The sequence below is a fragment of the Cololabis saira genome, chromosome 13 (genome assembly GCF_033807715.1).
Source record: "Cololabis saira isolate AMF1-May2022 chromosome 13, fColSai1.1, whole genome shotgun sequence".
In the NCBI taxonomy this organism is placed as follows: Eukaryota; Metazoa; Chordata; class Actinopteri; order Beloniformes; family Belonidae; genus Cololabis; species Cololabis saira.
In genome coordinates, this window is record NC_084599.1 from 29,433,232 (window position 1) to 29,447,101 (window position 13,870).

General features: G+C 36.3%; 1 protein-coding gene across 1 annotated transcript; it reads left to right on the plus strand.

Annotated features, from left to right (window-relative positions):
* The first annotated feature begins 5,881 nt into the window (after window positions 1-5,881).
* lsm4 (LSM4 homolog, U6 small nuclear RNA and mRNA degradation associated) lies at window positions 5,882-11,507 on the plus strand. The gene is made up of 5 exons (XM_061738589.1): window positions 5,882-5,968; window positions 6,945-6,986; window positions 7,476-7,574; window positions 10,240-10,420; window positions 10,583-11,507. The coding sequence occupies exons 1-5, from the start codon at window positions 5,966-5,968 to the stop codon at window positions 10,723-10,725; spliced, it is 468 nt and encodes a 155-aa protein (XP_061594573.1). The 5' UTR covers window positions 5,882-5,965; the 3' UTR covers window positions 10,726-11,507.
* The last annotated feature ends 2,363 nt before the right edge of the window (window positions 11,508-13,870 follow it).

The window sequence follows — 13,870 nt, forward strand, 5'->3', positions numbered from 1 at the left end:
ATTTGATATCGATATTCAAAATTTGAATATTGATTTTTTTTTTTTTCAAATGATACATCATGTTTCAGATGGGTTGTAAATCCAGTACGGCTTTATTGTATACATGGGCTTAAATAATATTGTTAATGTTAATTTCCTATTAAGTAAATAATATTAAAATATATGCAAATATACTGTAACTTCAGCTTGTATAGTTACAATAAAACAACATGGATAATTTGAATTACAGTGTTTTGACACATGAATTATCACTATAATCTGATGTACGTGCAACTCGGATTTTAAGATGCATAATGCCTTTTACAGTTTTCAGCAAACTACGTATAACATCATAATGTATCGCAAAATTTGGATATCGCAATATCATATTGTATCGTGACTCAAGTATCGTGATTGTGAGGTCCTTGGCAATAGATTGGAATAGCTTCATTCATTTTTTTTAAATAAATTAAGGATGGATGGATGGATGGATGATGGATGGATGGATGGATGGATGGATGGATGGATGGATGGATGGATGGATGGATGGATGGATGGATGGATGGATGGATGGATGGATGGATGGATGGATGGATGGATGGATGGATGGATGGATGGATGGATGGATGGATGGATATCATGTCAGATAAATTCTTGCGTGTTTTGAGTCATTATCATGTTGGAGGACCATCATCTGTGACCGACACCAGGTTTCCAACACTGGGCAGCACATTTCTCTCCAGAATGCCTTGATAGTCAAGTAATTTCATTTTACCTTCACAGATTCAAGACACCTTGTACAAGACTCAGCAAAGCAGCCACAGAACATAACCGAACCCCCTCCATGTTTCACAGTAGCTATAGTCACACTGATGTACCTTGACATCGGAGTTCAACGTGAATCTTCAATACGTTGTTCTGGACTCTTTGGTTATCGTTATCCACCTCTTCAATTTGTCACCAATGTTTCTCTTGCAGCCTCGTCCAGGGAGATTAACTGCGATCCTGTGGAACCAAAACTTCTGAATTAAATTTGCAACTGTAGTCACCAGGACATTAAGCTGTTTGGGGATGGTTTTATATCATTTACCTTTAACATGCTTGTTTGAAATCTTCTTTTTGATAGCCTCAGACACCGCTACCCTTTGCTTTCATAGACCAACAGCACAGTGACTTTTCATCCTTTACATAAGCTGACTGGTTGAATGAAGACTGTAAACACCTGTGATGCTAATTACAGGACACACTTTAGTTTAACATGTCACTATAGTAATCATAACTTGATGTATAAATTATACAGAAGTCCTATCTTGTCATTAATATGTCCAGCGCACCATAACAATAAACTGACGGATAGACTAATAACCTGAATTCAAATTAGATTACATTTCGATCAGTGTATTATACTGACTAAATATGGAAACCTTTGGAGGGTCCCAGGAAGTTGCTTTTTTTCAAATCCACAATATTCTTGATGTACAACAGGATTGCTTTCATCTTTACCTTGCTACGTAGCAATTCTCACTTATAAAAGATACTATTGTGTAACATGCACTGCTACTGGATTTCTAAATGATCAGTCTTTAGCCAGTGGGTGTTGTCATTCTGACTTCCTTCCTACTAATCCTTCCTGGCACTCCGAGCTGGCAAGTATGTAGATGAATTCTGCTTTATCAAAAGGCTGAATCACAACCAATGCAAGGTGATGGCACTCCTTTATTGATTGGGACCTCTGACCTTCCTTTGGGAGTTGAGGGATGTGGAATATCTCTCTTTGGCGATAGAATATCACCGATAAATGGCTGAGAGGAACAGCGTTTCTGAGAAATGAATGGAGAGAGGTTCACAGCACTAGGAGAGATGTTTCCTGGCAGGCAGGGATTAAAAAAGCTCCCACAAATATGTTCAGCAGCTTGGTATACTCTGTGCCCACTGGTAAAAATAGGCCTTCTTCCAAAGGGAAGTGATGACGTCTGCAGCCTGTCTGCATCACTAGTGAGGAGTCGACTTCATCCACGTACTGGCAGAGCTAAGACACAAAGTGGGGGGGGGGGGCAACAGCGATCACCATGGCAACACATGCAGGGTGACGCAGGTAAAAGCTCGTAGAAAGGGAGATGGGTGGCGATTGGCTGCCGACTGCAGCAGCATGTCAGTGTGGAAGAGATGTGTGGGTGGTATCGAGGAGGAATTAGCCCCCCGCACCACAACACAAACAGACACATGCAGTCCAAGCCTGTTAGCACGACTAACGAGTCAACCGAGCACTGCGACAATACAATTTAACATGTGTCCTCAGGACTGACTTCATGGGCACTGGAAAATTATATTATTTTCCTCCCTTTTAATTGCCATCTTGGATTTGCATCAGTGCATTTCTAATGAAAACATTTTTTCACATATACTCAAATATGAATCCTTTATATTCAGTGGGACTCAACAGAACATTGGGGCTAATTTACCTTCTTTTTCAAACCCTTTTTTTTCTTGAAGTGCTGACATTTCAGAGATTATTCTTCCCTCCAGTCATAATCTTATTTAACCTTTCAATAGTTTTTTGTATAAGATCTTTGCTTGTTTGTCAGCCAACCACTTACACATTTCAGACAACTGTAACAAATAAATGGACATGTAGGAGTTAGCTTTTTTTTTAAATAGCAAGAGAGTGGTTTGATATGGAATAGTGAGACTGATGGTCTTAAGGGAAGTCATTCCTATTTTATCAGCAAAAGTTGGCAGTCGTCAGACTCCTGGGCATCAGCACCCACATATATAGACACACCTTTATTAGTCAAAACTTTACAACTACCACAATCTCCCCTTAATCTGCAGTTCATTGAAACTATTTTATATCTTTTAGATGTGTAAATCTTCCTCAGTGCATAAATGTTGTTTTGTTAGAGGGTACATTGACTGACATTCAAATGGACAAAATGTCCTTTAAAACCCCGGGAACCTTGACCTCAGCCCGGCTGTGCAACACCAGGACCTTCCTACAAGTGGACTGCAGCCGTCATCAATACATCTCTGCATTTCTTGCTTTGAAATGCCCAAAAATGGTGGACCATGGTAACTGAAGCTGTGATCATTTATGGGGAATTAAGTTTAGAGAAACAGCTTGTTAAACTAACAAATATCGCCACCTACTGTCCACATGTGAGGAAGACTTTATCTGCGAGTCATGAAGGAGTGTGGATAGAAATAGAAATAACATTAATCTGAATATCCGTCCGTTGCTTGATTTATAGTGATTTGAGTGTAACGATCAGGGCTGCACTTGCCACAGATTTTCAAAAGCTCACATTCAATCAAGTTCAGTTAGTCATAAAATCTGACTTGAAAATAAAAGAGTTGTATTTTTGTGTTTTTAATATCTTTATCTATCATTCTTTTTTTTTTTTTACCCAAAAGTTCCTCCTGTTGATGTTGAGCTTCTTGCCGCAGCAAGGCTCCATAAACCGTTCTGGAGCTTAAAATATCTCAGAGCTTCAGACATTTTGATTATAACTGTCTAAATAAAAACAACATTACAAAATTACAGTGCATAGGGAGGTACAAGAAGAACCTGAACAATCTGGATATACCATCAACAACTGTCAATTATCAAAACCTGACATAAACAAACCTCCACAAGCATGGACATTTTATCTGTTTTATTTAATATATTTTGAAAGAAAGGTCTGATCAGTATGTTAAAATAAATTCCACATAATTTTCCATATACTGCAGCTATTAAAATATTTGATAAAAATATGCTGCAGGCCTCTGTGCACCATTTTTAAATGGAATATAAATTCCTCTTCTTTAACATTTTTAAATAGTACATAAAATCAGTAGATTACTTATAGAAATATTTTAGTGTTGATTGTCATCACCAGATTTGTCAAATTTATCTTTGAGTAAGTGTCCGGCTCAAAACAACATATAATTTCTATTCCACAAAGAAGTTAGGGTATAATGGGTGAGATTATTTAGCCTCCTTTTATTAATGTTTAGTAAAACTTTAACAGGTTGTCATGCATCTTTATACCTCAATGCAAACCATTTGTTTATTTAAATGTACACCTAAGGAGGTGGAAGTTTTCTTGGACTGACTTGTTTACACAAGGATCTATACAAACCAAAGACCTTTAACCCAAAGACCGTGAATCTGTCCAAGACAAGTTTATTTGTGTAGCACAATTCAACACAAGGTAATTCAAAGTGCTTTACATCAACATTAAAAGCAGCAAGACACAATTAAACAGTAAATAACAAATAAAATGATAAGAAAAGAGGTAAAACAATAAAAAGCACAAGTTTCTAAAAATAAGGGCAGTAGAGTACAGCAGGTAAGTATTTGATTTAAGAGGATTTAAAGGAGCTAACAGTTGGAGCAGACCTCAGGTCTACAGGAAGTTTGTTCCACCGGTGAGGAGCAGAATAACTGAACGCTGCCTCACCTTGCTGGTTCTGGTTCTGGAACCACAACAAACCAGATCCAGATGAACCTCAGGGGTCTGGGAACTTCATAGGGAACTAACAGGTCCAGCATGTATTTTGGTCCAAGACCATTCAGGTCTTTGTAGACCAGCAGTGAGATTTTAAACTCTATCCTTTGACTCACTGGAAGCCAGTGTAGCTGTTTCATGACCGGTGTAATATGGTCCAGTTTCCTGGTGTTTGTAAGGACTCTGGCGGCAGCGTTCTGGATCAGCTGCAGCTGCCTGATTGATTTCTTGTTAAAGATGCCTGTAAAGATGCCATTGCAATTATCCAACCTACTGAAAATGAATGTATGAATTCTTTTCAGAGAAAAAGAAAGAAAAGAAGAAAGAAAAAAAAGAAAATCCCAAATTTGAGGTAGGAAATCTTTTTTGGAATATAGTATATGTTCATTATTTAGTCTGTACACCACTACAGAATAAAGTCTAAAATGTTACCCAAACTTTGAATTATTATTCATTTCAATGAAAGCAAAGCACCACACTGTTAAGTATATATTTTCTTACAGTTATAGTAATTTACTGACAAATAAAACTGTTTCAATGGCTTTTAGTGTGTTTAATTTTAGGCAAATCTATTAACAGATATTTAATCATATGCAATATGCCGTGTACAGGATCAATGTTTATGTTTTGAGAGTCGCATTTTCGACACTTTTTTTGATTGATTGAAGAATTTATTAGGAGAATTGCATAGGATCAGGTACAGTTTCATGACAGTACTCGCTGATACAAAGTCAACTAAAAGGCATTATTCCAAGAAAGCATTACACTTGTTTACATTGGAGACCTTTTTTAAACTCATATAACATTGAATGACATACAGGTAAGAAGCAGTACTTTGTAGGGAAGATTGTAAAAAAAAAGAAAAGGGGGGAATTTACTGTTATTTTGCAGCGAGAGAGACTAAAAAGGTGATGAGACAAATAGAATAAGCTAGGTAATACAAAACAAAAGCAGAAAACAAAAAAAAAACAAAAAAAAAACAAAAACAAGAAACAATAATCAGAAGGAACAGCGGGATGTGCAGTAGAGGCTTTGATTATTCCCAGTTACGAGTAGCAGCCTCCTGTAGGTGGCTTTTTAGGGCAGACCTGAAGGAGATTAGGGATTTGCTCTCTTTTATGGCTGTCGGTAAGGAATTCCACATGTTGGTAGTATAGGATGCAAACGAATTTGAACCTTTCTTGGAGTTTACCCTGGACTGAAAGTGATTTGTGGAGCTGCCTCTAGTGTTATGGTGGTGAACATCTTTTACATTTTGAAAGTATCTAGACAAGTACAAGGGTATTTTGGAGGAGTAATGTATCTTGTACACCAAAATCAATGCAAGAAACTGTACTCTGTCGGCTACCAGGAGCCATCCCACGCTAGGGGGCAGCATGCTGAACTACACAAATAATTACACTCTTTGGTTATTAGACAAAGAAGAAGAGTAGGTGGGAAACCCGTGTTGGTTAGTGAACGTAAGAGGCAATAAAAGAAAAACATATTTCATCAAAATGGTAAGCATTTAAACTTCACACGAAATAATGTCATCGTTTCTCCCTTTCGAGACGCACACCTTATATTCTGCTAACGAAAATAGCGTCAAGAAAATGGTAGCGCCGGTGAAAAGTTGTCTCTGTTAGCTCAGTGATGTTAGCAACCGAAGCTAAGCTGGCTACAAACGCACCTGAAAGGTTACGTTTGATTAAAAACTCTTCTGTTTTGTCACAATGATAGTTTGTGGTTCCTTTTGTAAAGTATCAAGCATTTAAAAAGCTCCCATTAAGAGATGCCTAGCATAGATCTAAAACAAAGTCAAAACATATCACAATTTAAAAAAAGATAAAGAAACTTTTTTTTCAAAATACAGTGGCGAATAAAAATGTAGATATATATAGATTTATTTAATATGTGTACATACAGTATTATGTATGGTTATATCTCTGTTAATATATATGGATATATAGTTATATGTAGATATGTTGATAAATGGATGTATATTCATGTTGATATATAGACTTATATTATGCTTTTGTGTTCTATAAGTAAGCTAATTGATTCTCTTGCTATTTGGAAAAATGTATATAAGATTCAGGGATAGGACCTGATAAGTTGTCTTTTATCTACAAACACACACACACATACATATATATATATATATATATATATATATATATATATATATATATATTTGTACTTTATTTTTTTACTTTTTTGTATTGTTCTTTTTTTAATATGCATATTCGAAATAAAGCTCAATAATATTAATAATAATAATGCCATCGTCTACTTTTAAACCAAATAATCACATGTAATTTGACTGAAATAAAAGGCGAACGAGACATTTGTTGTTTTTGTTTCTTTTTTCCCCTTTCAGTGCTTGTTGTTGTTTTGTTTAGTATGAGAACCAGATCTGACTCTAGTTCACGTTACTGAAATAGCTGATAGTAATTACATTTCGTGTATGTGACCTGTTTCCTTGTCATTTTTCAGCTTCCTCTGTCTCTGCTGAAAACCGCTCAGAACCATCCAATGGTGAGAAAAGACTCTGGCTATAAAAGCGAATGATATAACCATTTATTTTAGTAAAACTGCCTTTCTTTAGGAGCAAAGCGTCCTTGAATACAGTACAGACCAAAAGTTTGGACACACCTTCTCATTCAAACAAATGGGGAAGTGAGTCCAAAATTTTGATGTGCACTGTATAATAAAAGAAAATATATGTATTTTAAGCAGGCAGCAATGATTTGTAGTTTTTTATATCTTAACCATATCCAATTGTCTTATTCTCCTGCAAAGCATATTTTGAATTGCTGCTAATTGTTCCACTGAATTAAATTTCTTCTAATTTTAGCTCTTCTCAATTTCCCAATGGTATATGTTTTAGTTTAACTATAGTTTGCAATGTACCTTGAAATTTGAGTAATTTTTATAGTTTGTAATTTCAATAGATTGTAAGCTTATTCTTTTTGTGTTTCACGTAAATTAAAACGTAACCTTTTGTGTGGACGTTTCGCACCTCAGCTGGTGGAGCTGAAGAATGGAGAGACGTACAATGGTCACCTGGTCAGCTGTGACAACTGGATGAACATCAATCTGAGAGAAGTCATCTGCACATCCAGGGTAAAGCTGACCTGTTCTTACTTCTATGCGGACACTTAAATCACTTCCCTTGATCCAGGGACTAATATCCTATGTACCTAGCATTGATATGCCTTCCTGCATGTGTTCATCAGATGTGGACAGTCCTCAATGCAGGAATTCAGATTCAGAGTCTGAGTAGCGTAAGCGTATAAATCCTTTCTTGGCCACTCTGAAGTCTTAACCCTTTATATTTCCCCATTTGGAAATGATCTGACACAGATATAGTTACATTCTTTCAACACTGTAAAAACAAATGTGTTCCTCGTCATATTGAAGGACCACCTACTCCCACGACATTGTTCATTGTAGCTACAATTTGGACATATGTTTATGTAATAAATTTAAAGTGTGCTCTTTTGCTGAGATGAAAAAGATTAATTGTTGGATCTATTTTGATAGAGTTCGACTTAAATTCTCCTGCTTTTGAGTTTTCCCTTTAGGGCAAATCTAACTCTGTTCTCTGTCTTTTCCACTCTGGACCTGAGCTTTCTGAATCTAAATGAAAGGCTGAAATTGTGGTTTGGAACAGGTGGAAGACTGTGCTGCTACTCTTGGCCCTTTGGGGTCGTTTTCTCATGCATTTGTTGTTGTGCTTTTTGACTGCACATTTAAATTTGTGTTTAAATATCAGTTCTGTTGTCAAAACTAGAGTCTTCCAATTACAACTTTTGAACAAGGTGAAACCATACTTGTTATGATTTTGAAAGTAGTACTTGCCTTTATAACCCCAAGAGTGGATAATGGATGTTGGTTTAGACCAATTGTCTCTTTGTCAGCTTCAGTTGGTGAAAAATGTTGCTGCTTGTCTCTCACTGGGACAATAGTGAGCATATTATCCTCCGTCCATTTTAGAATAGATTACAAGATTTTATTGATAGTTTTTAAGGTTTAATGTTTTTAGCACCATCATGTTCACCATCATATCAGAGCGCTTAGATCATCCCATTAGTTGGTCTTTGCCGTTCCCAGGTCCACATTCCGAGGTATAATTCTGGATACGGTTTTTGTTGTTTTATTCTGTATTGATATGCATTATTTATATTCTTTTTTTTTTGTGTGTATTCATTTATATCTGTAAAGCACTGTGGGCAACCTTGGTTTTTGAATTTGCTGTATAAATACATTTGACCATGACATGCAGCATTATAACAGAGCTATCCAAAAAAGCAGCTAATCTTGTGTAATTTATAAAGAAATTACCACAAAAAAACACTACATCTTAAGTAGATTGTTAGGAATTTGTTTATGGGGATAAAAATGTAAAATGTTTCTCTTACAGTGCAGACTGTATTGGATTGAGATCTGGTGACTGTGGAGGCTATTTGAGTACAGTGCAATCATTTCCATGTTCAAGAAACCAGTCTGAGATGATTCACGCTTTATGACATGGCGCGTTATCCTGCTGGAAGTAGCCATCAGAAGATGGTACACTGTGGTCATAAAGGGATGGACATGTTCAGCAACAATACTCGGGTAGGCTGTGGCGTTGACACAATGCTCAATTGATAATAATGGGCCCAAAGTGTGCCAGGAAAATATCCCCCACACCATTACACCACCACCAGCTGGATCTGTTGATACAAGGCAGGATGGATCCATGCTTTCACGTTGTTGATGCCAAATTCTGTCCCTACCATCCAAATGTCGCAGCTGAAATTCAGACTCATCTGACCCGGCAACGTTTTTCCAATCTTCTGTTGTCCCATTTTGGTGAGCCTGTGCGAATTGTAGCTTCAGTTTCCTGTTCTTAGCTGACAGGAGAGGCACCTGGTCTGGTCTTCTGCTGCTGTAGCCCATCCGCCTCAAGTTTCGACGTGCTGTGCGTTCAGAGATGCTCTTCTGCATAACTCAGTTGTAACTAGTAGTTATTTGAGTTACTGTTGCCTTTGTATCAGCTCAAAGCAGCCTTGCCATTCTCCTCTGGCATCCACAAGGCATTTGCGCCCACAGAACTGCTAGTCACTGGATAGTTTCTCTTTTTCTGACCATTCTCTGTAAACCCTAGAGATAGTTGTGTGAAAATCCCAGTAGATCTGCAGTTTCTGAAATCCTCAGACCAGCCCGTCTGGCACCAACAACCACGCCACGTTCAGAGTCACTTAAATCACCTTTCTTCCCCATTCTGATGCCCGGTTTGAACTGCAGCAGATCATCTTGACCATGCCTAAATGCATAGAGATGCTGCCATGTGATTGGCTGATTTAGAAATTGGCATTAACGAGCAGTTGGAAGGGTGTGCCTAATAAAGTGGCCGGGTGAGTGTACTGTGCAATGTGTCCTGGTCAGTTGCTCACTTGAAATTTTCCTATTAGTGCCCAACCGTGCTGGTATTTCTCACTTATAACAAGTTATACAGTTATTTGTGTACTATGTGGGACACTTTGACAAGATCAGCATATTGTTGGAGCATATGATTCAGAAAAAACTACCATGGTTTTTTCTTTGCAATAACTATCTATAAAGTGTGATACTTCGAGTTAGGAGGAATTGGTCTTTTTTTTTTTGTTCTTTTGAACTACTTGTTGATTCCCTGATTTCCCACCTTATCCTCATCAGGAAGTTTGGGGCGGTTTTCTTTGTAGAAGGATGATAAGCAAAGGTCAAGCAAATGGTATACATTGACACACTTATTTCCTGTTTGCAGGATGGAGATAAATTTTGGAGGATGCCAGAGTGCTACATCCGAGGAAGCACTATCAAGTATCTGCGGATTCCCGACGAGATCATCGACATGGTGAAGGAGGAGGTTGTGTCGAAGGGCAGAGGGCGCGGAGGTGCCCAGCAGAACAAACAGCAGGGAAAAGGGCGAGGAGGACCCGGCCGAGGTGGGGGGATAATAGCTTTTGTAGTCAATTTTATTTGAAAATTCTCTGATTGATAAAAAAATATTTTTTTGCCATTTTTCATTAGGGAGTAATGGATTTATTTTTATTTTTTTGTTTGCAAAGCAAAACGAGTGATTTATTCTCTATCACCTTCTCTTTTAGGTGTGTTTGGTGGCCGTGGCAGAGGGATGTCTGGTGGTCCTGGTCGGGGCCAGCAGCAGCAGCAACAGCAGCAGCAACAGCAAATGCAGCAGCAGCAGGATAAGAAACCAGGCAAACCGCAGGGGATGAAAAACCAGCACTGACATTATGTGCTGCACCTTTGATAACACATTTTGTCGATAAAATGATTCTTACTTCAGTACACAAAGATAAAGTTAACTCTCGGCTGTTTCTTTCTGCTGTGATTTTTCAAAGGACTAATAGTTGCAGAATGACACGGGGAAGTATAAGAGAAGCTGTGCTTTGCACTGAGTTTTTGTTTTTAGCATCTGGAAGATAGTATCTTGTTTTTTATTTGGTTTTGTTTTCTTAAAATGACTGTATGCCGGTAAGCAGCTCAGAGATGGCAGACTCATCCTTTTTTGTATTAAAAAAAAAAACAAACATTTGTTGTAAGAAACAACACTGTAGAATCCGAAGTTGGATTGCATTGATTGGTACAGTAGAAGGGCTTTTTACTTTCAGCTTTTTTTGGTGGTCGTTTCCTCAGGTGTAGTTTCGTGGTATCGGAAGCCCCCTTCCCCAAATTTTGTTGCATGAACATGTATATATTTTTAACTTCTCGATTTCCCTCATGTTTGTCTCATTATGTCGTTTGCAAATTTTTTTGTCCGTGAGCTACTCTGTAAAACCGGATCGCAGCAGGTGACCAGCAGGCTGACGGCTGAGAGGATTCAGTCCCCGAACACTTTTGTCAAAACATTTGTAAGACAACACAAAATAGTTAGGATTTCCATGAAAAGTTTAACATTTGTTGTGCTGGTTGTTTCATTTTATTTTTGTAACAAAAGACAATATTGTAATTTATTTACACGAGAACTCAAGAATAAAACATGTTTTTTGTTGAAACAGCTATAATACTGTATCGATGAAAGAAGTCAGCCTCATTTTTCTTAGGTTCAAGGTCAAATTGAAGACACCATCTGGATGGAACAAAGAAAAGGGACGTCGACTTGCTTTGATTCAAACCTTCATGAATCCAATTATGATTTTGATGGGTACATTAAATTATAGATTTTAAATCTTAACTTTTCTCTACCATCTTCTACTTACATGTTTTGATATTCATCACAAAAATGAAATAGTTTTTTTTCCGTTTGGCACCCTTTTTATTAATAAAAGTTAGTCTCATTAAAATTTCCTCTAATTCACCACAATACCAGATTTTTAGTCACATGAAATTTGAAAATGTATTTTATAAACATTTAAAAGATGTAAGATTACCTCGAGCTGAACTGATTTGTAATTTATGTAAACATAACCAATATACACCAGAGATTCAACCCCTGGCAGATTCATTTTGTAAATTAATTTTTAAAAGTAATTCCTGCTGAAGAGTACAGCCATATTATACTCCCATTTTTTTTGTAACATGCATATTAGGAACAAAACTTTTGTTTAGATTTTTTTTCCCCGCCCTAGAACTATTTTTGTCCCAAATTTTAGTGTCTCTTTGCCCTTTGAGTTCCTCTTATTTTATTGAAAACTAGCGTGCTAATTTTGGCGTTAACTTTTACAAAATTAAGTGCAGTAAAAAAAGTGGCCTTGGTGGAGGTAATAACATCGAGGACACATTGATAATCTCCTACAAAACAGCCTTGGATTAAGTTGCAAAAAACTTTATTGATCTTAATTGATTTCCATCCATTAAAAAAATACTATTTTCACTTATTTTTTTCTTCCTTTTTATACTCTTTTCTCCTTATATCATTCAAATCCACGTAAATATTCTAAGGACTCAAAGATGATGTGTAATGACTTCATTTTCCTCCTGAAGAGCGTTGTCCCACTAATTGGTGTTTGGTTGATGTAGTAAAAATCTATTTTCCTACCCTGGTAAAGTTTAATAAGTTAATAGAACATTACATGATGAAGTATCGAGGATTTTTTGTGCCAAAATTAAATAAATAAATACATCATTAATTAAAATAGGAATGAAATATATAATTAATTAAATGTGTCATTAATTAATTAAAATGGGAATTAAATATATCATTCTTTCATTAAATGTGTCATTAGTTAATTAAATGCAGTTTTACATTTCATGATTCACACGCAACACAAAATCATTAATAAATTAGGGATTTTTTTTTAGATCTATTGAAAGCTTTTGATTCTGTTGATCATGCTATTTTACTTTCTAAGTTACATCGCTATGGTTTTCATGAGTATTCATATACATGGCTTGTCAATTATGTTTCAAATCGTGCACAATTTGTCTCTGTCAATGGTTGTACTTCTTCCAGAGCCCAGTTATCATATGGTGTCCCCCAGGGGTCCATACTCGGTCCGTTATTGTTCCTTGTATTTATTAATAATCTTGCACCTGTTTCCTCCACTATGCTCCCCATTCTTTTCAGTGATGATACTACCTTGATTTCGACACACAGTAACTTTGATTATTTGATTAGTGAAGCCAACTCTGGCATTATTACATTTTGTGAATGGTTCCGGATAAATAAGTTAACATTAAATGTAAAAAAAACGAATGTTATTATATTTAGAGGAAAAAATAAAACATACTGTAAATCCAATGCAAAGATAACTATTGCGGATAACGACATAACCCAGGTTTCCTCTACCAAATTTGTAGGGGTTTTAATTGATGAAAGGTTATCATGGTCCGAACATATTAATCTTGTCAACAACAAAGTATTGAAATCAATTGGTATCATCAGAAAAATAAGTGCTTTTATATTGCAGAATTCTTTAAACATACTTTATTACAGTTTAATTTATCCACATCTCAGTTATTGTAATATTGTTTGGGCCAGTACTTATCCTTCTAATTTACAGAAATTATTAATCACTAATCACTCAGAAGAAATTTGTTAGATTAGATTAGATTATTTGTCTCCATCTGCCCCTCTGTTTAGGAAACTTCACATATTGTCAGGATACGATATAAACATATTTCAATCATGCATAATTTTTTATAAATATATCCATCTTTCCCACTTGCTTTCCAAATCTTTTCATGAATTCTTTACAGCCAACTCTCATGTCCATTCTTACAACACAAGACACAGTAACAAACTTCATCCCCCTTTTTGTCGCACTACACACATCCAGTTTTCTTTTGCTTATAGAGGCTCCTTAATCTGGAATTCCTATCAGTTCATTGTTGAATCATCCTCTTCTATCAAAATGTTTAAGTTAAGAATTAAAAATATTCTGTTAAATCAAGACTCTTAAACGTTTATTTTACAGTATGTTAGATGTGTATTA